Source organism: Antechinus flavipes, chromosome 3 (genome assembly GCF_016432865.1).
Source record: "Antechinus flavipes isolate AdamAnt ecotype Samford, QLD, Australia chromosome 3, AdamAnt_v2, whole genome shotgun sequence".
Taxonomy (NCBI): domain Eukaryota; kingdom Metazoa; phylum Chordata; class Mammalia; order Dasyuromorphia; family Dasyuridae; genus Antechinus; species Antechinus flavipes.
The window spans coordinates 70,194,735-70,222,224 of record NC_067400.1 but is presented as its reverse complement, the minus strand read 5'-3'; the positions used below and the strand labels follow the sequence as shown (position 1 = coordinate 70,222,224).

The window sequence follows — 27,490 nt, the reverse complement described above, 5'->3', positions numbered from 1 at the left end:
TTTGGTTGTGATATCACTCAATTTACACTGAGTATTAATATAACAATCTTATAAATCAGATATATATATGATATTTTTTTTTGTTTAGTGTTTTATGTTTACATGTTATTGATGCTGTTCAATTGTTTGATTCTTTATGTCCCCATTTGGGGTTTTGTTGGCAAAGATACTGAAGGTATTTGCTATTTTCTCAAATTTTACAGATGAAAAAAATGAAGGCAAACAAGGTTAAATGACTTTCCCAGTGTCACACAGCTAGTAAGTATCCGAAACTGGATTTGAACCCAGGAATATGAGTTTCCTGACTTCAGGCCCAGTGCTTGGTCCACTGTGTCATCCATCTAGCTGCCTCCCAATATACATTATTTCATCTCATTTTATTCTTGTAACTATTCAGTCAATGAGTTAAGTGGAACAAGACAAACTATTTTCTTTTATGGAACAAAACATTGTTCCTGTGATTTTTATTAAAGCTTCATCCCCTCCCCTTTTAAAAAGTTTTTGGGTTTTTTCCCTGATGAAGGCTCTTCTACATGAGCCTTCTCATTTCTGAGAAATTCTTACATATTCTTTTTGGGCATCAATATAATAATGTTCTCCATAGATGGCATTATCATGACAACCTTATCAAATACAGGAAATTTCTCATTCATTTGGACTTGGTATAGTATTTCCTTTGTGACAGTGGTAAACACCTTTGGTAAACATATGTCTTCCTGTTTTATGCCTTCTTTTTAAAATTGAAAATGAGAAATGTCTCTCTGGTCACATCTGTCAGTGTACCCTGTCTCACCATAAAGTATTCATAAATGTATCTTTATCAGTGAACTGTGCCTTGTTCTGCTATGCTGGATCAAATGGTCATTTTGTTTTGTCTTACAATTGTTGTCATAGCAGATCTTTTTATTTTATATAATTATTGGTCAGTTATTTGACTGTCAAGATGTCATCTGCTTTATTGAAAATAATCTTAAAAAAAAGGAAAATAATTTGTCTAAATCTACCTGTGACTTTCTCATATATTCATTTATGATACTTTTTAAAATATATATATATATATCCCATTCTCAATAAAGCTTTTATGAAAATAAGAATGTTAGTATTATTGCTGATGAAAAAGTTGTTGATATATTCTCAGCTATCTTATTTTGTATGCTAATTTAATCCATGATCCTTTTCATTATTTTTGGACTTTTTCCACTTTTCAGGTATTTTAAAAGTCAGTCTATGATTATCTAACATTTTATCATTTCCAGCATAGAGAATTACCCCTTATTGTATTTGTTAAGTTTCCAAGTATTTCCCAGACTTTTATTTTTTCATGAGTTATTTTTGCTTCCTTATATTGCATATTAGTTCTGGGAATGATAGGGCTAAATGTGGAGGCTCCGCTGTCATTCCATTGTGGCCTTCTAGGATGATTCATTTTTAATGGCCATGGGTCATAAATGCTTATCATAAAAACCCTGACAGGTCCTTTCAATTTCAATTTCATTTTTTGTCTTCAAGTTTCATGTCAATGTATATGAAATGGTTAGGTTATATTTTACATCAAGTTTTTCAGAGTCTTTTTCCCCTCCCAAACACTGTCTTTCTTTTTTATAGGAAACTGCTTTCTTAACCAATGTTGTCTTATTTTGTCATGTTCCTCTGCTTATGAAAATCTATTATTGTTGACTAAAATATTTTATTAGCCTTTTTGTATAGCTTTGTTCTAGTGGTTTTTTCAGTTAAATTTCACAGAAATAATTAACATCAGGGTACATTTCTTTCATTTTACCTCCTTTTTTTTTTGGAATCAACATCTTGTTTAAATGAGTTGATGGGATTTTGTTTTGTGTACACAGAATCAACCTCAACTTTATCTTTTATTATTTTAGAGGGTGCTAAGATTCACACTATTTCTGACCATCTAAAATATCATTTTAAGAACTTCATTCTAAATTGAAGATTATTGTTTGATGACTGATGAGGTAATACACACCCAGAAGAACTTAATCGTATCAATATTGACATTTTTTCTACTAAAGAAACTAGATGGCACCAAGAAGTTGCCTTGTTGGCAACTGATTTGGTTTAGAGTTGGTTTCATTGGGCAACTAGAATTAATGAGCAATATAATTTCATAGAACACTCAATCTTCTTACCTTTTGGAATTCTTGATAAATATAGGCAAAGTCATTGTCATCTTATGCATCAACATCTATAGCAGGGAATGACAGCAGAAAAAAATGAAGAATTTGTTAATATCCTTTAAACCAAATCAACATATAAACTGATATACAATGACATTGGTGTAAAAATAGTTAATAATGTAATGTTAGAAAAAGTTAAGAAATACAGTTTGGAATTAAGGAATAGAAATAGCTACAGAAGCTGTAAGATATTCAGACACCTCACATCTATACATCATAAATACTTTTTTTAAAATGTCAGAAATCCCAATGGACTTATAGTAAATGTCATCCTTATCCAGAGAGAGAACAATGGGGGCTCAAATAAGGACTGAAGCATACAATTTTCATCTTTTTGTTGTTATTGTTGGTTTTTCCCTTTTGATTTTTCTTTCACAACCTGACAAATATAGAAATATGTTTAAAATGATTGTACGTGTATAATCTATATCAGATTGGGGGTTTCTGTTTTGGGGGGAAGATAAAGGAAGGAGAGGAAAAATTTGGAATTCTGATTCTTACAAAAATGAATGTTGAAGACTATCTTTACAAATAATTGGAAAAATAATATATTGTTGAGGAAACAAAGAATGTCAGAAAGTAGCAGACTTGAAAAATATTGAACAAAATCACAAAAAATGGAATTTTCATAAACTTAGACAAGGAGTAACTTGGTTGCTGATGTTTTTGTTGTTTTAGAATCATCTATGAACTGGTAAGAACAGAGGTGAAATTTGACAACAAAATAGAAAAAATGGTATACATGCATATTCAAAATGTATGAATATATATATGCATGTGCATAAAATTTGAATAATATAAACATAAAAAGAGGTCCATTAAAACATTTTATATAAGCTTGAAATAATTTAAAACTACCTAAATTTATGAAATCCTAGATATCTTGGAACAATTGTTCCAAGATAAATTAAGGTCATGAAGCTAGGTTTTATATATATATATATATATATATAATAGATTTTCATAAAATAATGTACTAAAAGTTGAATACCCTTCTTGGAAATTTCAGGGTGGACAGGTCTTTGGGTGATTCTAGGAGCTAGGCATTTTGTACCTAATTATTGAACACAGATAAACATGAATTAGCTCAGAAATAAACTACTGCCATCAACTCAGACCTTTTAGCTGTGCAATAAGATAACCAAGGCTAGCTCAACTTTGACCAATATTCTAGTGATTTTTCAGATTGAACTAAGAACTTTCCTGTTACATCTAATGCAACTATGCTTTGATATTATAGTCCAGAAAGATGGAATCACTCATGGCAACAATTCATTAGCAAGAGATGATTGAATCCTTAACTATGTTGACTCTATATTTGTAATACATTGATTGAAATTGGTTTTTGTGATAATTATTGTGCAATCAGATTTTTTTTCCTTACCTCTCAACTTATTATTTTTATTCTATTTTCCTCTCACACCATATTATGGAGAAATTTTTAAAAGTTATACAAAACTAGTTCTTATTTATGCAATAAGGTTTACTTACATTACTGCCTAACAATTCTTAATAGAATAAAAATGTAAATTTTTAAAGTTTTAAAATTATATTACAATTATTAATTTTATTAGAATGGGAGTAAAGACAAAATAGCTGATCTAAGTGATGCTGGTTCAGTTACACAAATGCATGCTTACATTTTGGAAGCCAGCCTACTGGAAGATATGTTATACAATGAATGCATCTAGACAAGTCACACAATTTGGTGATTCTTGGTTAACTAGATGTATCTTCACAATAATTCTTAGTCTCCATGATTTCAAAATACTATAATTGTTTTGTATTGAGTGAAAATAATAGTTTTTGAGACATAATCTCAAATGCATCTAATTTTTTAATTTTTTTCTGTTTGCAATTTTTGAATTGACTGATCAATAGAATTTTTGAAAATTAATTTTCTAATAAAATTTTCAAACTTGACTTTCCAAAGTAAAATTATTTTTTCCTTTTCCCCATGAATATTTGGGTATTTTATTCTATCTTTTTTTTAATAAACTCATTCTCCTCCCCAAAAGATTTTAGAACATTTATAATTTATATTTTTCTCATAGAATTAAGTTCGGATACCTGTGTCTCCTGAAACAGTTGGTAAAATAAGGCTGCATTTTATACATATACATGTGCAATGATTAAATACTGTATGGGTAACTTTATAACCTTTTTGAATTCTGTTTCAATGTGGATTAGCATCTGCTTAACCTCCTGGGGAGGATGGGAGCCACTAGGATGGCTTCCAATGAAGTATAAGAATCAGCAGCCCAGCTGTAGACTCTGTCGCCTGCCAGTAAGAGGAAGTGAGCCAGCTGGCTGCCCTCTGAAATTTTCAGAGTGAAACCATTAGGCATATCTTGCCTTGAGAGAAAAAAAAAATAGTTACAGAAAAAAAATGTTTGCAATACTTCTTCCATTTCTCAGTGACTATCACTTTTGAAGGCTAAAGACTATAAAGTTGCCATCATGATGAGAGATTCCTGTTTATTTGTTCTGGGGGAAAGATAGGAAACTATCAGAGCATTCCAGTAGAGATTTACTGAAATATCAAAGCTTTGTTTTTAGAAATTGAATTTATCTAGGGATTCCCAAAGCTGCCAATCATTAGATCCATTCTGGCCTATCATGGATTCTCTGTATTATGGATATCTTATTCTGAACAAAAGCTAGAATTCACTATGTCCTCTTGAATTTTCTCTTTTTTGGACCCATAATTTTACCTTTTTCATAATTGAGTTAGTCTCCTATTTCCGGGAAGCTGGGTTAGGTAGTTGACCAGTAGTGTTTGAAGAGACATTGGTGGCCTAATGGATACAACATTGGCTTGGAGTCAGGAGTTCAAATCCAGCTTTAGACCCTTACTATCTATCTGTGTGATCCTATGATTGCCTGACAAAATGACATATATGACCAATTATTTAATGTGCTATATTACTATTTCTTAGATCTTCATTCAGATCCTTGATGATCTGTTGTGTTCAACAGTCCATATTAAGTTAGGAGGACCAGAGAAGAGAAGTAAGTCTGGTATGACAGAATAAAGGTCTTTTAGAGACATCTTTAATAACAGCAAGAAAAATGATATCTATTCTGTCTAAAAAAAGACTGAGAAATTTAAAAAGTCTATTGAAGGTATAGTAACCTAGAATAATGAATGATGTCCTGATACAAAGGAATCAAGTTCAAAGCTCACTTCTAAAACTTATTGTTCTGACCCTAACTCTCTGAGTTTCCTCATGTATAAAATGGGCTGATGCCTGCCATCCCTATTTCCTAGGGTCATTAGGATCATCAAATAAAATTGTGTTGGGAATGTTCTTTTATTTTTTTCATTTTTTTTCAATCGTGCCCAACTCTGAGTTTTCTTGGCAAAGATATTGGAATGGTTTGCTTCCTTCGTCAGCTTATATTATAGATGAGGAAACTAAAGTAAACAGTATGAAATGACATACTGAGGGTGAGTGCGAGAAACCAGATTAAATCTTAGGGTAATGAGCCTTCTAGACTCTTAGTAGCACTCTATGCTACCACATTGCCCATGTTGTAAGCTTAAGGAGCTATATGTCAGCTATTATTATTTATAACAATAGGTTAAATTGCTTAATATATTCTGTTTAATAAGTTAAAGCAATGAACTTTAGAAAGTATCACATAGATATGGTAAAAATTAAAGAAAAAACTTTTGGTGTGTGAGGGGTAAATTTCAGTGTTTCCCTCCCCTCTTACAGAGTAAATTCCCCCTGTATAGTCTTCTCACTAAGAGAAACAGGAACTTTTGAAGATAGATACATTATAAAGTCTTTTAGAAATCAGGGATTTTTGAATGACCCTATTTTACTGCAAGTAAACAAAGAGTGTTTCTGTAGTAATTATTCACATGTCATTAATTAATCTTAGCAAGCATTCAGAGAGTTCTGCAGTGGAGTGGAGTGGTCTCATTGAAGCCAATGGCAGCTGAATTTATCCAAATAATTCATTCTACTTTCTTCTTGTTGTTCCTTATCTGTAAGATAGAGATACTAGGAGCAACTACCTCCTGGATTGCTATGAGTGTGAACTGACATCATATTTGTAAATCACTCAGCACAGTGCATGACACACAGTAGCTATATAAATGCTATTGTGGTTGTGGTTGTGGTTGTGGTTTCTGTTACTTCCTCTCCAAAGAAAAAAAGAATCAAACTATATTCTGTAAAGCAAGAGCATAGTGAGGTACATAATTGCTAATGCCATATTTCTTGTTGGAAAAACACAATTATTACTTCTATTTACCTCTAGACTTTTTTTTTTACTTTTGAATGAATCCTAGAATGTTTCCTTGAATACTTTCTTATTTACAGGAAAACCCATAATAACTGTTTGTAATGATGATAATTCAGTGTAAAGATTGAAATAAGAATATAATGAACTATACCACTCTATATGCAGTTTAAATATTTTATTCATACTTTTAAAAGTATTTTGTTAATAATTATAGGGATGAGTCAATATATTCCATTTATCCAGACAACTCAGTCTTAAACAATAAGATTTTATGTATTTTAGTTAAAAGTGTCTTGGGGTATACTTTATGAAATGCTTTTAAATAGTGGAATTTTAATTATGGACCTTATTTTTAACTCCCATTATTAACAATAAAAAATTACCACATAATAATCTCTCCATCTTTGGAAAGATGATGGAACATAAAATCAAACAAGGAAAATGCTTATTTTTCTTTCAGTAAAGAAAATAAGGACAAACACTTAAAATTTTATTGATGAAAGGATCTGTATATTTGTTTGCTCACAAGCATACTTAAAGATGGGTTTATTCACATTTCTTCCTTTGAAGACATATTGTAATTATTTGACGTTTTGTTCATTTAGCATTTATCATGAATTGACTTTTATTGTTAGATGTTATTCATGTTTGTCTCTCCTGCTCTAGTATACATTCCTTGAATGTAGAAAATATTCTTATTACTTCCCAATGTCTTGTACATAGTAAACATTCAAAAAAACACTTACTGATTAACTGATTCTAGTATAATTTGTATTAATGTAAAATAAATTTTGAATTTTAGTGGCATGAATTTTGTTTAAAATGATTTTTATGTTTTTAATGTAAGTTGTCATTTTAAAATTCCATACTATTATGGATTATAGTTGAATGTGTTCACCCAACCTCTTCAGTGACCAGACAGATGTAAAATACCATTGGGTTTTTTTTCCCTTAATTCCTTAATGTCGGTCAGTTTTTGTTGTGATAATAATTCAAACGTATTGAAATAATTAAAAATGATATTTCCAAATTATAACATTACATTATAATAAAATAAAAAAAGATTATACATGTTCCTAATAACATTTAGTCTATAATAATTCCAGTTTATATTTTGGATCATCCTCCAAATTGAGATGTTTTAGCCTCCTGCTACTCTCTGTACTGAAATTTTTATTTAAATGAAGATGCGAGTACAATTAAAATGAATCAATTGATAACATTGACTTTAGACAATAACTTACTTTATCACATTGACTTATATTTCATTAATCATTGTATTAATTTTGTAGGTAATTAGACTTTTGTGTTATGGGTTAAGCACTATAGAAGGTCCAATTTGATTAGAAAATGAGTTGAGAGTGATGGACAGGAAGGAGTTAAGGCACTTCTCTGTTAGCTACAAAATAGTTTTTTGGAAGAACAATATAGACTGTTAATTTGGGAAGTAGGGACAGCCAATCAAGGGAAATAGTGAAACTTAACCACCATATTATAACAGGGAGCAGGCATCTTCAAACAGGATGGAGGTTGAGGTTGGGCAGAGAAGTGATACATTCAGGGTTATTTTCAACCAGATTATCTCTATGATGTCTTTAGGCTAATCTGGTAAATTTTGAGTTCACAATGGTTCAATGGTTGGTTGCTTGGAGAACTTGATATATTATTACCAGTTTGATGAATGGAACTTCTGGGTCTGTCTTCACTAAATGAATCAGGGCAACACTAGGATGCTGAAGAGGTCCAATTATTTTTTGGGAGGAGCATGACAATAATCTTGTTTGGGGGAGGGAATCTTATTTAGCCACCATGTATTAAAAGGACTAAAGGAAGCTGTCTATTTCATCTTACATATAAAGTTCCTATACAAGATGGATGGAAAGATTTGGAGAAGAATCTCTTAGAATGAAAAGGCATGACAGTGTTGCACTTCACCAGTGAAGGAAGCCCTTCACAGATCTATCTAATTAGTTGATTATCAATATTTTCTGATAAAATGTCTTTTAAAAATTATGAAAAAATGAAGCTGGAAAATAAAGCTATGCTTTTTCTAGATAAGAGAATACTAGATACATTAAATTCATCTATTCCTAATCCCTTGACTCCAAACATAAGAATACATGTTAGCCATTAAATTTAACATCGCTAAATCACAAAATTTATTCATATCATCTCCTAGGTTTACAGCACCTTTATGTCAAACTTGAATGATGTGTTGTAATCCTTCTTTCTTAGTGAATGTGCTGTTAATCGAATTAGTGTCATCCAAGAAGTAAAAGAGTAAATAAAAGATTGGTTGCATATTTCTGTATTTTTAATAAGAAGTTTTTTATTTTTTTAAATGGGCTTGAAGCTGATATCCATATTGCAAGAAAGAGTGACTCAGATGGAACTCCTAGACTTGACCCTAAGGTCTGGGTCTGTAGTGTTGTAGAGATGAATGTTGTTCAAGGTAGCTCATAAAGATGGTGCTAGATTAATTGGGAGTCCTACATCTATAGCTAGTCTCTACTTTGGCAGCACTGGGGACTGTGGTGACAAACATGAGATTTGTCACAGTTCCAAGTCTTCACAAAGTGCTGAGCACTTCGTGTGGGCAAATCCCAGGAAGATGGTTGGAGTATCAGGATCTATATTTAAGTGTAGATGACTATACTGTATGTAGATTTATAATACTATGATTATGGGACTGATTCTGTTGTTTCCCTGGCACTTTGGAAGAATTGGTAAGGGCAAAGGAGTGATTGAGAAAACAAATGAGCAAGGGCTCATTTGATACTTAGTGCACAGTAAACCTACTTGGGACAGATGACTTGGCATTTCCTACTCTTCATTGTGAGGAAAAACTTAAAAATAGCAGTGGGGTATGGGAACAGTATTTCTAAACTGTAAAGGGGAAAGTTTCTTCCTGGGTGGCCCTTCTGGTTGGTGTGCTTCTTTAAAGGCTGATATTTTGGCATCTTGAGAGTACCTTGCAAGAAAAGTGGCAGGACTTGGACCTTGAAAGATCATAAATGGCCAAAATAAGATGACCAAGTTCATAGTCCAGTTGTGTTGGTCTGAACTGGAATCTTGTTTTTACTTCATGGTTTAGAGTACTGAATTAACTTATTGGTAAAATTGAAAAACAAATCAGCAATCTACTTATATAGTAGGAGATGATGATGGAGATAGGGAAGTTTCAAGACAGGTTATATGCTGACCATATGATGGAGGTAAGCTTGGTAGCCCCCCAAAAAAATCCCTTTTGAGGTAAAGGTAGAGATTGAGAGGATACGGATAGGAAGAAGCTATAGTCCTGGGCAGAGAAGATTGAGTTCAGTTGAAAAAATATAAGAGGTAGGGGTTGCTTAAGCATCAATCTTCTGATATGACTGCTTAATTTAGGTCCTGAATTTCTCCAAGAAATAGGGAGGTAGAGGTGGTCTAGCTTTCCAGTCTCACAAGACAAGAATTGGACTAGACTCAGAATTGGATAGATAAGGAACTGAGGTAGATTCAGAATTGTCACAAGATGGGGTCAGTGCGGTTCTCTTAATTCCCAGTTTCCTCAGATATAAGGACAAAGAACAAGCCTTAGAGTCAGAAGCAATTGACAAGTTGGTCATGTGGTCCTGGGCAGATCACTTAATGTCTCAATGTGCCAGGCAACTCTTTAAGCCTATAAAATGACAAGCAAACATTGATCTGCTTTGGTGGAAGGAGTTTTCTACTTAGGAATTTCCTATACCAATGAAATCACAGGTCTGGAGGGAAAAAAGTTACATTAGTTTTTCTGGCTTCCGTATGATACTATTGAGTGTTAATGTTCATTTATGTTCAAATAATTTAAAATGTCATTTTTAATATTTTTACATGAATGATCTCTGTCATTTCATAATCCTATATTGATTGCATTGATTTTTAAAATTTAGTATATCAGCATATTATAAGGAAGAGGAAATGACTCAAAAAGAACAATCAAGGCTTTCATTGACTTTGGGATACAGATTTATCAAAGATAGTCTCTGGTGTTGAAAAGCCACCAAAAACTTTGACATTTAAGCTGTACAAATTGCCATGCAGTGCTTTCCAAGGAGATTTTTTTTTGAGAAACAAAACTTACTCACACAAAGTAATATTTTCAACTACTTAGAGCTATGTAATCCTATGTGCCTCCTCTATCCTGCTCCAAACCTTGTGAGTTTTTGCATAAGCAGTTTTATTAGCAGCAACATTCAACTAGCAACAGGGATATGACATTCTTTCTCCTTTTATGTGCTGGTTGAGAATAGTCCTAGTGTCAGAGAGAAGCTGACACATTTCTTTATGACTTCTGACTGTAGCTGCCATATCAAAGCCCGATGGCTCAGCTATCACATTTTTCTCTGTGTGATAACAAAACAAAATGTTGCACTTTCCATTTATTCCTATTACATTTCATCTTTATAGATTTGCCACATGGTTTCTTTCCCATTTTTACCATCCACAGCAATAGCTATTGTATTTTGCTTTGAGTTGTCTGAAAGTTGTACAAACATGCTGTCTGTGTTTTTGCCAAAGTCATTGATAATAAGTGCTGAACTTAATGGCAAAAAGGACCCACTCTCTGTAACATTCTTCTAGAAACTTCATCAGGGATGACACTGATACATTAATCAGTCATTAATTGCTACTTTTTGGGTCTAGTTGTTCAACCACTTTTTAATTGATCTAATTTTTCTTTTGTCTAGTATACATCTCTCCATCTTGTTGACAATTCTATGATGGTATTCTCTATTAAATGTCTCACTGGAACTAGACTTGCCATTTATTTCTATGCTATTTCTCTGATTTTGCTGACTGATTTATAGATTTCTTTGATTTCTGAAACATCATTATTTATTCTGAGATGATTGACTATATCTGAAAAATCCTTCAAAATTTCCATTTCAGATTTTTGCCTTCCTCAACGGTACTGAATCCTTTTCCCACATCAACCACATAGCGTTACTATCATGGCCTGGATGACATCACAGAGTTTTGTTCTGCTTCTACAACCTGTAATTTGGTGCTCCCAGTCTCTGGCCAGTTTCCTTATTATCACTTCTAATTGTTGTCACATATAGAGCATGCTTTCTATAGCTCTTTAGTCTTCTAATTACTTAACTTCTTTTGTTTCCTGCTATTTAGACTTATTTTGGCTTCATAGATTCGTTCCTTCCCTTAAGCCTCATTTATTATCCTCCTTAATCACTGATTAAGCATTGCCTCAGTCAAATTGAGGTCTCCTAAAGAATTTAGTTTAAAAAGGTCGCGGTCTCCCACTGCATCTAGTTCTGATGTATATCTTGTCACTGAATCTCCAGATGTCTCTGGAGGAGAAAGTGAGGCTTGTGAGTTTGCACAGTAAATCTAACTCAACTGTCCTAGTTTCACCTTCCTGATATCATGGTCCTCTTCAAAAACAAAGGACAAAGAGCAACAACAACAACATAATAAGGAAATACTTCAATGACCTCTCCACTTTGACTTTCTTCCCCCTTTTACATTCTGCAATGTCCTTCAACCCAATTTGGATCATTGTCATTATTTGTATTCTCTTTCTTTTGGCCTCTTAACACTAGTGAAGGAAAACTGTTTTTTAACCATGTACCATGTGGCCAATTAGAAGTTCATTCTTTGAAATCCATCTGGTTACTTTGCTGTTTTAGGGAGGGAAGGAAAGGGGGACAGGAGAAAAATTTAGAACTCAAAATCTTATAAAAATGAATGTTGAAAACTATCTTAACCTGCAATTGGAAAAAAATAAAATACTATTTGCAAAAAAGCATCTATTGTTTATCATATATACTCTCATATACTTATTTTCCACAGTAATTATTTTAGGCTTTCTATATCTGATCAAACCCCATTCCAACTCCTTTTACCCACAGAAAATAACTTCACTTAATATTTTGTAGGAAAAAATGAGCCCATTTCCAATGAAATCTATCTCTGATTTTTCTCTTATTCACTTGAATATAAGTCTTTGTATCTTTTACTATACTTCCTTTCTTCTCAGTAGTCCTTGAAGAAGACAAACCTCTGTTTCTCCCTAAATTTAGTATCCTTTGATTGAAGAAAGAACTGACCCTTCTACTTCCCAGACAATAGCTCATTAGATCTCATAGCACAAATGGATGTTGCAATGACTGAATAAATACAATCAGATGATAAAAGAGATAGGTACTTAATGAATATTTACCTTGATGTGGACTTTGAGAGAAATGTCTAGGTCAGTATAAAAATACAAATCTATTAAAAATTATATATGTGTGTAATATATGTGTGTGTGTGTGTGTTTGTTATAATTTGCATCAATTACCCTGAAGATTCCAACATATAAGCATTCCTAAAAATGGGATAACATAGATTACCATTCTTATACCTACTTGATATAGTGTCATACTTTAAAAACAGAAAGCATAGCAATAGATTCCAGATGCCCAAGAACTGGATTAATACCTCTAATAATTAATATTATTAATTAGTCTTTAACCATTTCATCTCTACTGAAAGAAGGTAGGAGTTAGGACCCTAGAACTAGGATTGTAAGGACATTTACCTGATCAAATAAGGAAATCCAAGGCACTAAACTACTTTAAACTACTTGACAAAAATGTCAGATAGAATCAGATAAGAGATCTGAATCCAGATCTTCAGGGCACCCAAGCCAGTGTTCTTTTTCTTGGGTTACTTACCCCCCACATTAAAGGCTGTTTGAGACTTGTTCCATTAACCAAGTTTGGTGACAACATACATCGTAAGCAGGAACAGAATCTAGATGGGTCTAAGTACAATGTTTATAAATCACATGAGGAAGATAAAATTCCCTGTGGCCAATATCGATTACTCATTGATTTTCATTATTCAGCCATGATGCTAGAGACAAAAAATATTTTCTGACCCAAATAAAACAGAAATTCTGTATGTTTTTCTTTTTAAAAAAATCTTTTCATAGACCCATTCATCTCTGAGAATCTCATGTGACTGATTGACAATTGTCAACATTCACTTAGGCAAGAGTCAAAGAAACTACTTGCTTATTTAAGTTGTGCATACAGATGAGAGGTCAGAGCTTTGCTAGGTTTTTTTTTTTTTTTCTTAGTGTTTTATTTGACAGCTAGTAGAGCCTGTGTTGCAGGGAGTCACTGGAAGAAAAGAGATAATGGAGTTAATGGGATTGAGAAATCTCATGTAACCTACATTTATGCTTTATAAGATATTTCACTTTTTTTAGTAACATTAGCTTTAATTCTTTATCCCAATAATGAGGCAATAGCTACTTTACTGTCATGATTATCTGGTGGTTGGAACTGTTGATATGAACTGGAGGGACTGACATTAGCATTAAATGCTATATAACTAGCAAGTACTTTTATTGCATTTTGTATATAGTTAAAAAGTCTTTAAAGATTTTTCACTAAACAGTGGGGGACTTATGAAATCATTATTATGGTAACCTTTAAAAGTATCTGGAGGATTTTTAGGATTATATTTCCATTATATTTTCACCAATAGTTATTACCTGGAAAGCTGGCCTGACTTCTGTTACAACTGTATGTTCCTGTATCACAGTTGACTAGTGGTAATATGTTGGTTATGATTCTCTAGAGTAGACTTAAAATTCTATAAGGAGTCAGTCTTTTAGTATGTTATTATTTGTGTCAGGTAGCCAGTTTTGATTAGGCCAAAGTCTTGCTTTTGACCATCACCTTTGCAGTTCATTTAGCACAGAGAAAACCATTTGTCACATTTCTATACAGTGTACCCTTAACCCTGTCCTCTGGCAAGGAAGTTTATTGGTCATAAAGACAACTAGGAAAAAGAAAGTATCTGGCTGATAGAAAGCCAGCGCTCTCTCCTGTAGCTTCAGTTTCTTGGTCTGCAGAACGACTGAATTAAAATAGATGATCTCTTAGTTTCCCTTCAGTGCTGCCTTGATGATTCTACTAAGGGCAAATATAGTTTAGTGTTTATTTTCCTGACACCTGGCCATCTATTTTCTTTCTTTCTTTCTTTCTTCCTTGATGATTCTACTAAGAGCAAATATAATTTAGTGTTTATTTTCCTGACACCTGGCCATCTATTTCCTTCCTTCCTTCCTTCCTTCCTTCCTTCCTTCCTTCCTTCCTTCCTTCCTTCCTTCCTTTCTTTCTTTCTTTCTTTCTTTCTTTCTTTCTTTCTTTCTTTCTTTCTTTCTTTCTTTCTTTCTTTCTTTCTTTCTTTCTTTCTTTCTTTCTTTCTTTCTTTCTTTCTTTCTAACTTTTTTAAATTAAAGCTTTTTATTTACAAAACATAAGCATGGGTAATTTTTCAACATTGACCCTTGCAAAACCTTCTGTTCCAAATTTTCCCCTCCTTCCCCTCCTCCCCCTCCTCCCCCTCCCCTAAATGTCAGGTAATCCCAAACATGTTAAATATGTTAAAATAGACATATATATACATATTTATAAAGTTATCTTGCTGCACAAGAAAAATTGGATCAAGAAGGAAAAAAGAAACTGAGAAAGAAAGCAAAATACAAGCAAACAATAAAAAGAGTAAAAATGCTATGTTGTAGTCCTGGCCATCTAATTTCAAGTTTTCTTCAGCATTCTGTTCTGCAACAGTGTCCTGACCACAGACAGTAAGATGGTCAATGGCAGGAAGTTCCTCATGAGGAGATGGTGGAGGGTGATAGACTGAACAAAATGTGAGTTCAATTTGAGGACCAAGCAGAAGTTGTTGCTCTTGACTATTAATAAGCAGCTATCATAGAGTGTGGGAAAGAGACCTGAATTTGGGGTCAAATGGCCTAGAAAAGGTCAGGTCTATCCCAGTTTTCTAGTTGTATGATGCTAGATTTAGGCCATTGAAGTTCTTGAAGACCTGTTTCTTCAGCTGTAAATAAGAGGGTAGAACTAGATTATCCCTGAGGTACCTTCCAATTCCAGTACATAATATAATAACAATGAAGGGTCATGAGCAATGAAGGGTCTGTGTCAGGAGAAGAGAGGCTGACATGGGATTCTAGAGAAAGGTATTGCTTTCTCTAGAGATCAAATTGTGGGGGGAAGGAATAGAAATTGTATACATTGTTAAGCTCCTAGAAGGCAGGCTAGGGGAGGAATTTTGAATGTGAGAATGATTTTGTGGCTCATCCTCTACCATTATCAACCATCCTCATGCATCTTAATGTAGATGTGGTAATGTTTTTGTATATTCCTGAGCATTAATAATTGTCCTAGGTTTTATTTTAAAAACACATGAAAACAGGTTGCTTTTTAATATGATTTAAAATGCAATTTTAGGTTGTATTTTGAATTCTGAGATCCAGTGGTAATTAATAGTTAAGAGTAAATGGTGTACTTTTACCAACAGCATCAAGCAACAGAAATTTTACAAATATATGGCCATTTGGCTCTTTAGGAGTAACATCTGACAAAAACATTAATAGCATTTGTGAGTCCCTTTAAAATTTACTGTTTAAAGTTAAATACTCTCATGACATTTTAAAATGGAAATCTATTTTTAATAAATTTCATTTAGCTTGGTTAATTGATGTCAGTAATAAATATTTTAGTTTAATATTTAAACTTTTAAAAATATGAGTTGACAGGGAAGCAAAAAATGCAAAGAAAATATATATTTAGTCCTATTTTACAAAATATTTTAACAACAAAAGAAAACTAATATATGGATTTTGTCTCTAGATTGGTTCTTCTTCATTAGTATTTAGACATGAAATTTAGCAATCAGAAATTCCTCTTAGTGAATGTTACTATTATGAAGGTGATTATTTAGTTGTATTTTCAGCTGTCACTGTTTTGCCATAATGAACTGCCATAATCCTATCAATTGTGAATGTCTCATATCCTAGGGTGTCACTATGGTGCTCTTAAGTCCTATACATAGACATTGTTGTTGTTCATTTGTTTTTTTCAGTTATATTGCATCCTCCATGATTCCATTTTGGGGCTTTCTTTGCAAAGATATTGGAATGATTTGCTATTTCCTTTCTTAGCTCACTTTATAGATGAGGAAACTGAGACAAATAGGGTAAGGTGATTTGCCCAGGGTCACACAGCTGATAAATATCTGAGGACAGATTTGAACTCAGGAAGAAGAGCCTTCCTAATTCCAGGCCTAGTACTCTATCCATTGTTCCATCTAATTACCCATATATATATAAAATACATAAATAGTATATTTTTGTATAAAATTTGTATTTTGTATAAAAAGTATATTTTTACATATATTTTAGTATCAGATAGTTATATATGTCTTATAATTTATATGAAATTCAATAAGTCATTTTAACTTATTTCTCTTTTTAGTTGATCTTAAAATTAAAACTTTTTACCAAATTTATTTAAAATTAATCACTTTTATTTGAATGAACAAAATTATTTCAGATTCATATTTGAATGAACAAAATTTCCTACAATTAATAAATTAATTGACATAAATTTTAATTTACTATAAAAAGTCTTTCAGTGAATCTGTGATTTTATTGATGAGTTTTTTTGCTTCAGGAATACAGATAAGAATGCAGCTGTATTTGTCTATGCTGTGTGATTCTAGTCTATGTTCCTCTATAAGTCCTTCACAGGGAATTCACCCTACGTGCTGGAACTTCTTGTTTTTTCCTTGATATTAACCTTCATCATTTGTCCCTTGGTTTCATTAAAAGACAGTTCTTTTTTTATTCACTTATGTATTTCTTTGATGACATTCCTTATTCCACTTTTTCATAATTCCTTGTTTGGGATTTGTTAACCCCATTTTACAGATTAAGAAATTGAAGCCCAAAAAAATTGTGATGCCCAAATGCATATAGTCAGTAAACTTCAGTAGTAAGACTTGAACTTCAGAACCAGGATGCTCTCTTGGATTTTCCATTTTTTTTGACAATTTCCAGAGAATGTCATGGCATGCCTGCCACTCACAGCCATATAAATATTCTGGAAGAATCTGAGTCTTTATTGCAAGGAGACTCACTTATTAAAATGGTTTTGCAGTTTCTGAAAAGCATCTCAGTATTTTATCCTATCCGTATTGATTTCTGATCCCAACTCGTGGTCTATTTATAATATCTGTCCAAAATATACATATACACATGTGCCTGTGCTGTGCGTGTAAGCATACATATACATGCAAATCACACACAAAGCAGTATGGAATCTCAAGGTTAGTCCACTAATTGCTTACCATAATTTGGAATGGACTCTAGACATTCTTCATCCACTTAAAATTTCCTTTATGAAAAACTTAAGGATAAAACATAAGCTTCCTGATTTGATTTTTAAAGTCCTTTTCAACCATATTTCAACTTATTCTTTCAGCCTTATTATATATTATTCTACTTCCTATGTTCTGTGGTCCAACCAAACTGTCTTTTTCTTTCTTCTGCACACATGGAACTTTATCTCCCATTTCCTGTTGTTTTATCTCTGCACAGCCTTGTAATTCATGTCTTTAATGTACTCTAAATTCCTCTCTTCTTTATAGAATCCCTTACTTCCTTCAAGAGTTAGATCAAGTATCCTTTTCTTCTTAGAGTCTGTTGTGATTCCGCCCAGCTGCTAACCCTTGCCTGCCATTCAGATAATTCATATTTAATCTGTATATATTTACATATGTACTTCTTGTCTCCTCCAGTAGAATGTCAGTCCTTGTGAAGTATTTCATACTTTGTTTTTGTAAACCCAGACAATAGCAGAATTTCTAGCAGAGTAAAAAAGAGAGAGAAAAGTAAAAAGTTTATTAATTGATTGATTTTTTTGCCAAACCACTTTTTATTAAATTGTGTTTCTAATAAAATTCCTTGATAAATACTAAAAGAGTTGTACGTTATATTCTTTCTTAAGTAATTTCTGTTTTAATCACCTTTAGCATTATTATTTTACTTTGTAAAATAATATGTAACTCAGTACTATTATAATTAGCTACAAAGCTAAAGAGCCTAGTTGATTAGCTTTGTCTCTTGTCTAATTACTGGTTTAAGAGGGATGATAAAAAAAAATACATTGAGATTTGTTGTAAGTGTTCACTTTAGACAAGTACAGCTTACAGTATTTTGATAAGAAGATAGAGTAGGCAAATTCTAATGAAATAGAGCTCATATCCAAAAAACACAATGAAACATTAAATTTTGTGTTTTGTACACCATCCTTTTCTAAAGTAATGACTTCAGATGAAAAGAGATTCAAGGCAAAGTATCATATACTCATGTACCTAAATTTTCAAAATATAATACAAGTTTAGAAATAATGAGTCTACCATATCTGTGTATTACATTGGCTCTACTGCATTTTGGACATTAAATAAAGGCCAAATAAATCATATTCCTTTATGTAGCTTTTATTTTCTACACTTCAGAAAATCTAATCTTGGTAAGATTGCTTCTTACACTGATATTTGAGAGGAACATTTGTTTGCCCAAAAGTATGTTAATCAAATATTCCATGTTTAATTATTTACTTTGGAAACTAATTAGTATCTTTGTCTCTTTGTAATTTTCACCTTTCTACTGCCTAGCTTTTCACCATTTCAATATTCAGGACATGTGATTAAGAAAGATAAAATTTATCCTGGTTAGTTTTACTCTTTGGTGAGAGCTCTGGCAAAGGATTTGCCCTGGGAAAAGATTTCATTATGATTAGATGGACATTTTTGAATTATTTCTTATTTTTGTTATCAATCTCGGCCATTATCATAATTGACTGAGTAAATTCTTTTAAAAGTAATTTTTTCATGCTATTTAGTGCAACTTAAACCCATTAGCACTTAATTACTTTATCATTACAAATATTGGTCAGTTGATTAATAAATACTTATTAAGAACCTATTATGGACCAAACAATGAGCTAAATACTGGAGATATGAAAGAAAACAAATCCTGTCCTCAAGGAGCTTACAATCTAAAGGGGGAAGACAACAAAAAAGTAGAGAAGGAATTTAGTGTGCAGATACAGGGAGAAGTGTAATGTTCTCTTCTCTAAAGTATAATCGTTCTCTGGAAGCAGGTTTCTCGGAAGGCTTCTGGAGGCAGCCTTCCTTTCAGTTCAGAGTAATAATCACCTTAAATGTAGCCAGCTTTTAAAGTCCAGTCCTTTATTGTCTCCTCCAAAATAGCCCAGTTAGCTTTCTTAGAGGCCTATCTCTCTCCTTGATTCCAAGAGCTCCTGTTGCTAGTCCTTTATCTCTTCCAGCTTCAGCCTCTAGCTCTCTCCAAATCCAAAGCCTCCAGCCAGCACAAAGATGGAAGTTGGAATGATCTGTCTTGCCTCCAAGAGTGGGATCCTCCTCTAGTGGACTCCTCCTCTAGTGGGCTTGTCCTTCTAACTTCAATCTCCCAACTGAATCCTGACTTGTGAATCTCCCAGAGTGAATCCTGACTTATGAATCTCCTGGAGTGCCTATCAATTCCAGTGACTCAGCACCTTGTAAGAATCATAACAGAGAAGTCAAAGGAGATCAGCTGGTGGGAGATGAACAGGATCAAAGATAATATCAATAATAACACATTTAGAGTGTTTTGCAGTTGGAAAATTATCACAGGCAACTCTGAGCTTCCTTTTGGCTCCATTGCCAATTGCTGATCCCTTTCCTCTAGCAGTAAAGCTATGAGTGGTTACTTCCTTGTAGTTACACAGTGGTAGAACTATAGTGCTTCAACATTTCTTCCCCATTAGATTATGAGCTTCTTGAGGGAAGGGACTTTTTTTTTCTTTCTTTCTTTAAATCCTCAGCACTTAGCACCATTCTTAGAACATAGAAAGCTCCTAATAAATTCTTGTTCACTTGACTTCAACTCAGGTCCAATAATTGTATACCATGCTGTACATATTTAAAATGACTATGTCATAATAATAATTATCCTTAAAATTGATAATGCTGATAATTTTTATTATAACTATTACTAAATAAATCTGCATTAAGGATCTACTCTATAGAAGACAGCACTTGTGTCAGGCTCTAGGATAACAAATACAAAAAGGAAAAACGTTTCCAGTCTTGAGGAATTGGCCTTCTTCGGAAAGAATTATACATTAGAATTAAACCAACAACACAAAAGAATAAATGCATATCAATTAATTAATTGGAGACACATAATTATCATGAAGCTTTTCCAGCTACCTCTCATAAACAGAATGTTAGAGCTAGAATTCCTCAAAAGAATCATAGATCCCCAAGTTATGTAAGGGATCTCAAAAGTGGTCATCTGCAGTGAGTAACTGCACAGTAAGGAGCACAGTATGCTCCTTAGCATACTGATAAAAGGGTATTAAAATTCACTTGAAGACCTCCATTGAAATGGAAACTATCATGTCCTAAGATATCTCAACTTCAGTTTTGACAACTCTAATTTTTACAACCTTTCTTTTGTAGTCTACATCTGTTTTTCTCTGACTTCTATGGTGACTGCTTTTACTTTCTGGAATCAAGAACACAAGTTGATCCTTTTTTTTTCTCCATAGAAACAAATATTTGCATATTGTGTGATTCATAGTCTAAATTGAATAAGTTTGTAGTTTAGTTCCCTTTGTAAATGAGGAAACTTGAGGCCTTGAGAGAATAAGTACATTTCTGATCTTATAGTGAGGGGCATGAGATCAATATTAAAATATATTGCTGACTAAAATATTATTGTTATCATATACCAAGATAATGTTGAAATGGGTTCATGATCTAGACATAAAGAATGATATTATAAACAAATTAGAAGAACACAGGATAGTTTACCTCTCAGATCAATGGAGGAGGAAAGAATTTGTACCCAAAGAAGAACTAGAGATCCTTATTGATCATTAAATAAATAATTTTTATTATATTAAGTTAAAAAGGTTTTGTACAAACAAAACTAATGCAGAGAAAATTAGAAGGGAAACAATAAATTGGGAAAACATTTTTATATTCAAAAGTTCTGATAAAGGCTCATTTCTAAAATACATAAAGAATTGACTCAAATTTATAATAGTTCAAGCCATTCTCCAATTGATCAAATTGGTCAAAGGATAGGAACAGACAATTTTCAGATGAAGAAATTGAAACTATTTCCACTCATATGAAAGAGTGTTCCAAATAACTATTGATCAAAGAAATGCAAATTAAGACAACTCTGAGATACTATTACACACCTGTCAGATTGGCTAAGATGACAGAAAAAGATAATGACAAATGCTGGAGGGGATGTGGGAAAACTGGGATACTAATACATTGTTGGTGGAGTTGTGAATGGATCCAACAGTTCTGGAGAGTGATTTGGAACTATGCTCAAAAAGTTATCAAACTGTACATACCTTTTGACCCAGCAGTGTTTCTACTGGGCTCATACTCCAAAAAAATACTAAAGATGGGAAAAGGACCTGTATGTGCCAAAATGTTTGTGGCAGCCCTGTTTGTAGTGTCAGGAAACTGGAAACTGAGGGGATGCCCATCAATTGGAGAATGGCTGAGTAAATTATGGTTTATGAATGTTATGGAATATTATTGTGCTATCAGAAACTATCAGCAGAATGATTTTAGAAAGGCCTGGAGAGACCTATATGAATTGATTTTTTGTTTGTTTGTTTGTTTTTTAATTATTATAGCCTTTTATTTACGAGATATATGCATGGGTAATTTTTCAGCATTGACAGTTGCAAAACGTCTTCTTTAATAAAATGGTTCTCTGGGAGCAGGTTTCTTGGGGAGGTTTTCTGGAGGCAGCCTTAGTTTCAGTTCCAAGTAATAATCACTCCAAATGTAGCCAGCTGATAAAATCCAAACCTTTATTTCTTATCTCTTTCCTTGGTTCTGAGAGCTCTCGTTGCTAATCTTTTGCCTCTGTCAGCTTCGACTTCTCTTCTTCCAAATATCTCCAGCCAGCACCAAGGTGAAAAGTTGGAATGAAACTTTCTTGCCTCTGAGAGAGGGCTTCTGGCTCTCAATCTCCCAGAGTGCCTCTGTGTCTGTCTCAAAGTGCTCTGTGGCCTAAGAGCTTCTTGCTTATATGAGCTCTCTAATGGTGTGAACACAAGCATTGTTTCTCACTTCCACTTAGTATCTTGTTTCAAGTTCTGGCCTATAACATCTCCTTATAAGATCAGATCAATCATACTGAACCATGTTAAATTAGATAATTATTGTCTCTATCAATTCTAATGACTTAACAGCTTGTAAGGATTCTAATCCCTACCCCCTCCCCCAGATGGCAGGTAAACCAATACATGTTAAATATGTTAAAGTGTAAGTAAAATACAATATATGTAGACATGTCCATAGAGTTATTTTGCTGCACAAGAAGAGTTGAACTTTGAAATAGTGTACAATTAGCCTGTGAAGGAAATCAAAAATGCAGGCGGACAAAAATAGAGGGATTGGGAATTCTATGTAGTGGTTCATACTCATTTCCCAGAATTCTTTCTCTGGGCATAGCTGGTTCAGTTCATTACTGCTCTATTGGAACTGATTTAGTTCATCTCATTGCTGAGGATGGCCACGTCCATCAGAACTGATCCTCATATAGTATTGTTGTTGAAGTATATAATGATCTTCTGGTCCTGCTCATTTCACTCAGCATCAGTTCATGTAAGTCTCGCCAGTCCTCTCTGTATTCATCCTGCTGATCATTTCTTACCGAACAATAATGTTCCATAACATTCATATACCACAATTTACCCAGCCATTCTCTAATTGAGGGACATCCTTTCATTTTCCAGCTTCTGGCCACTACAAACAAGGCTGCCACAACATTTTGGCACATACAGGGATATCTCTTTGGGATATAAGCCCAGTAGAAACACTGCTGGATCAAAGGGTATGCACAGTTTGATAACTTTTTGAGCATAGTTCCAGATTGCTCTCCAGAATGGCTGGATGTGTTCACAATTCCACCAACAATGCATCAGTGTCCCAGTTTTCCCACATCCCCCTCCAACATTCCGCATTATCTTTTTCTGTCATTCTAGCCAGTCTTACAGGTGTGTAATGGTATCTCAGAGTTGTCTTAATTTGCATTTCTCTGATTAATAATGACTTGGAACATCTTTTCATATGGCTAGAAATAGTTTCATGAATTGATGTTAAGTGAAATGAGCAGATTATTATACACGGCAACAAGAAGATTATATGATGATCAATTCTAATGGAAACAATGAGAGGATTCAAACCAGTTCCACTTGTTCAGTGATGAAGAGAGCCATTTATACCTAAAAAAGAGGATTGTGGGAATTGAATGTGAACCACAACATAGTATTCTCACTCTCTGTTGTTGTTTGCTTGCATTTTGTTTCCTTTCTCAAGTTTTTCTTTTTCTTCCTTCTTGATCTGATTTTTCTTGTGAAGCGAGATAACTGTATAAATATGTTTTTATAAATTGGATCTAAAATGTATTTCAACATATTTAATGTGTATTGGATTACCTGCCAGCTAGGGGAGAGTGTGGGGGGGAAGGAGGGGAAAATATGGAACAAAGGTTATGCAAGGGTCAGTGTTGGAAAAATTACCCATGCATATGTTTTATAAACAAAATGCTAAAAAAAAAAAAAAAAAAAGGAGGATGAGCTAAAAAAAAATATATATATATATATTATTATTATTATTAAATAAGTTACTTTGGAAGCCATATGGTAAGGCCTGGAAGAGGTAAAATCAGAAGTCATTATGAAAGAATTTACTAGTAAATTGTTTAGTTTTATTTTCTGTGATTTAGCTATTTAAAGATCTATTTTTGTTTCTCTTAGGATTCAGAATTTCCCATCAATATACAACCAAATCCAAATTTATATTTCTACAAAGAAAATATTTCTCCACCAAAAACTGAATACAAGTTAAGTGACATTTTTAGACTGCATGATCTTCCAGTGAACTGGTAAGAATTCTATATGTCTATTGATGATTTTTACATTTTATTTTGGAAGTTTCTGGTGATTTTTAGGGATTCATAGTGGGTGCTTGCTTTTAGCCAGTTCCCAAATTGCTATTATAGCTATAAATGAATCTACTTAGAATTGGTGATGATTTTTGAACAAAGTGGTTTAGGCACTTGATGGCAGTACAGACTAAGTGGACTCTTCTATATATTTGTCTTAGAGGCTGTAGTTATAAGGAAGATACCATCTACAAAAGGATCCCCATAGTTTCTAAAAAATAAACAGTCTCATTTTGTGCACATTATATGTATATGTCAGGCCTGCATTATATTTATATGTATATGTAAATACATACAAATATATATATATATATATACATATAAATGTCTGTATATGTATAGATATATAGCTTATGTATACAGATCTATTTTATTTAATAGTTTGGTTGCTTATCATTGCAAAATTTCCCCTCATATTAGCATTTTTCTCTTATTTGTCTGTCTTTTTAAGACAATAACTGTAGTGAGGTAGATTCTGGGGATAATAGATGCAATGTCACTTATTAAAAAACAAAGTTTTATTGTCATTTACTCACAGTTTTTGGAAGGAAAAGTTATTTATGCAATGAATCTGTATATACTTGTAGAGCATGTTAAGTTTTGTACCCTTTATGGTTCTAAGGAGGAGGTTTTTTTTTTTTTTTTTTAATTTTCTTTTTTAATTTGTCTGATACTATCCAAATAGATAATTTTCTCAACCATTATGTAAATAACCTAAATTTTGGACTTAAAATTCTGAATAGAACTTAGGAATCAATTTAAGGTTAAAAAAAATTGTTATTGTATGAAATTTTCTTATAGGTCTTTTTATGTCACACATTTGTATAATATATATTCACACATATATATACATACATATGTGTGTATGTATAATGGATCAGTATACTAAAATATCAAAATAGAATATGAACCCAAAAATTGGCTTAGATTTTATCTGAGATGAGAATATTTTCTACATTTTGTTCTACTAAAATTTTTCTCATTTCTTTTTATATTTTTGTATTCCTCATAAAATACATGTTTGAACTGTGCATTAGAGTGAAGAGAGTGTTTCTGATAGTAGAAGTGGTGGAATTAGGGAATGTGGAAATCCAGCAAAGAGAAATTTGGGAAAATACAATTTACAGAAACTGAAACTAGAGTTCAGTCTGTGATGACGTAGCCCAGTTTGTCACTGGCTAGGATTGAGGGATGCAATAGATTTAGTTGGGTGAGTCATGTGCAATTTCATCTCCATAGCGGATGGAGTCAGAGGTCTGTTAAGATTGCCAGTGGAATCCTTGGTATTGATTGAATTCTTTGGGGACAGTGGGGGAAGTGGAGCAAAACCTGCTGGTTTTTTTTTTTTTTTTCTGGTCCCTTGTTGAGTCTTGCTACTGAAATGATTTGCATGGGTCCAAAACTAATGACCAAGAGCATGCTGGGAGTTGAAATGAATCTTCTCATTAGTTTCCTCCTTCTCCTTTGCCAAGTGGTATTTTTCAGGGTAATTTGCATGAACCTAGAGTAGTAGTCAGAAGTTTTATAGGAATTGAAAAATATTTTTCAGACTGTTTCAAAAGAGTTTCATCTGTGAGAGTCCTATTGACATGAGGGAAGAAGCAGTTTAAAAAACAGACTTAGTGCCTCAAGGCTTCCTGTATAGGTGGGTCTACTTTCAATCACAAAAGAGCTGCAATAGCCTTTCTGCTGAAAATGCTTAGCCCTTCAAACAACTACAACTGGTAGGCAGAGATATAAGCATGGAAAAGGTAGGAGAAGCCTTCAGAAGGTGGTTTAGGACAGAGAATAGCTCTCCCAGGCCCAGGGCTCTGAGCTCACTGTCCCTCAGAATCCGGCAAGGTCAGAGGAGTTCACAGGTGGCTCTGTGGGAGAATGGCCAGGAGGGTCAGAGTTTGAACAGGGCCTGAGACCTCTTCACAGTGTTAGGGGCAGGAACTGAGCCCCAGATTCCATTCATGGGTAGAATTCCTAGACCAGGAAATGTCTACTAATACAAGGTGGCACCTCTCCTACCACTCACACTCCTACAGAACTGCCTGGAGCACTAAGAGATTAAGTGTCCTAGCCAGGATTGTGCCAGTGGCCGGACTTGACTAGCTTTGGGGGAAGCTCTCTATACGGTCATACTGCCTCTCACTACAAAGATAGATCTTATTCAAAAGGAACAGAATATGTAAAAGCAGAGGGCGAGGGGGCGGGGAAGTATTATTTATTAAGAAAATAAAGTCATGTGAGGAAACTGTAGAACAAGAGGGAGTGAATGTGATAGACATCATTCGGGTGTAGGTCTTTGGAGGAAGGAATAGCAGTAGCCCTGCCACTGGTGTACCCTGCAGTATACCGGGCAGGGTCTATGTGGGGAAGCGTCTTCGGGGACACATAAGCATCCAGATAGAGCCTACTAGGTGTCAGGCAGGTGCTACAAGCTCTGACAGTTATTTCTCATTTGATCCTTTCCACAACCCTGGGAGGTAGGTGCTAATGTCAGCCCCACATTACTATTGAGGAAAATGAGTCAGAGATTAAATGATTTGGCCAAGGACACAGAGCTAGAAAGCCTAGAGGCAGGATTTGAACTCAGATATTACTGATTCCAGGCCCAATGCTCTGTCTACTATGCTAGCAGCTGGAGCTGAAAGAGAACATAGATGGAGAATCAGGGAAATAAATCATAAGCCAGGCCTGGAATTATGATATATTAGTGACAGGGTCTTCATTACTCAGATTTATTCTGCTGCTCTCTATCTTATTCTAGAGGAAGAGCTAATAAATTATTGTCTTGCCCCAAAGATAATTTCATTCATCACAAGTTAGAGGAGGTAATGAGGTCATCTCCCATTCTAGACCTAATTCTTATTAATAAGGAAGAACCGATTATTGAAGCAGGCCAGTAAACTTAGGGAGAGGTAATGAAGTAGGGAAAAAAAAAAAAAAAAAACAGGCCAGAGGTAATCTGAAGGAGAGGCCATGTGGTGTATTGGGAGGAGAGCTAGCCACCTCTCCTTGGACTGTCTGGGGTGGCGCAATCCTTCCTGCCCTAAAACTCTCCAAGGCCATTTGTTGAGTCATTTTTCAGTCATATCCAGCTCTTCATGACCTCATCTGGGCTTTCCTTGGCAAAGAAACTAGATTGTTT

At 33.7% G+C, this 27,490-nt stretch overlaps 1 protein-coding gene across 2 annotated transcripts in view; it reads left to right on the top strand.

The window, feature by feature from the left end:
- Positions 1-27,490, top strand: part of SPAG16 (sperm associated antigen 16) — a 1,154,057-nt gene that overhangs the window by 148,223 nt on the left and 978,344 nt on the right. For both annotated transcript variants that reach the window (XM_051983613.1, XM_051983614.1), the window contains exon 10: positions 24,164-24,291. In XM_051983613.1, the coding sequence (XP_051839573.1) occupies positions 24,164-24,291 (128 nt within the window). The remainder of the gene's footprint in view (positions 1-24,163; positions 24,292-27,490) is intronic.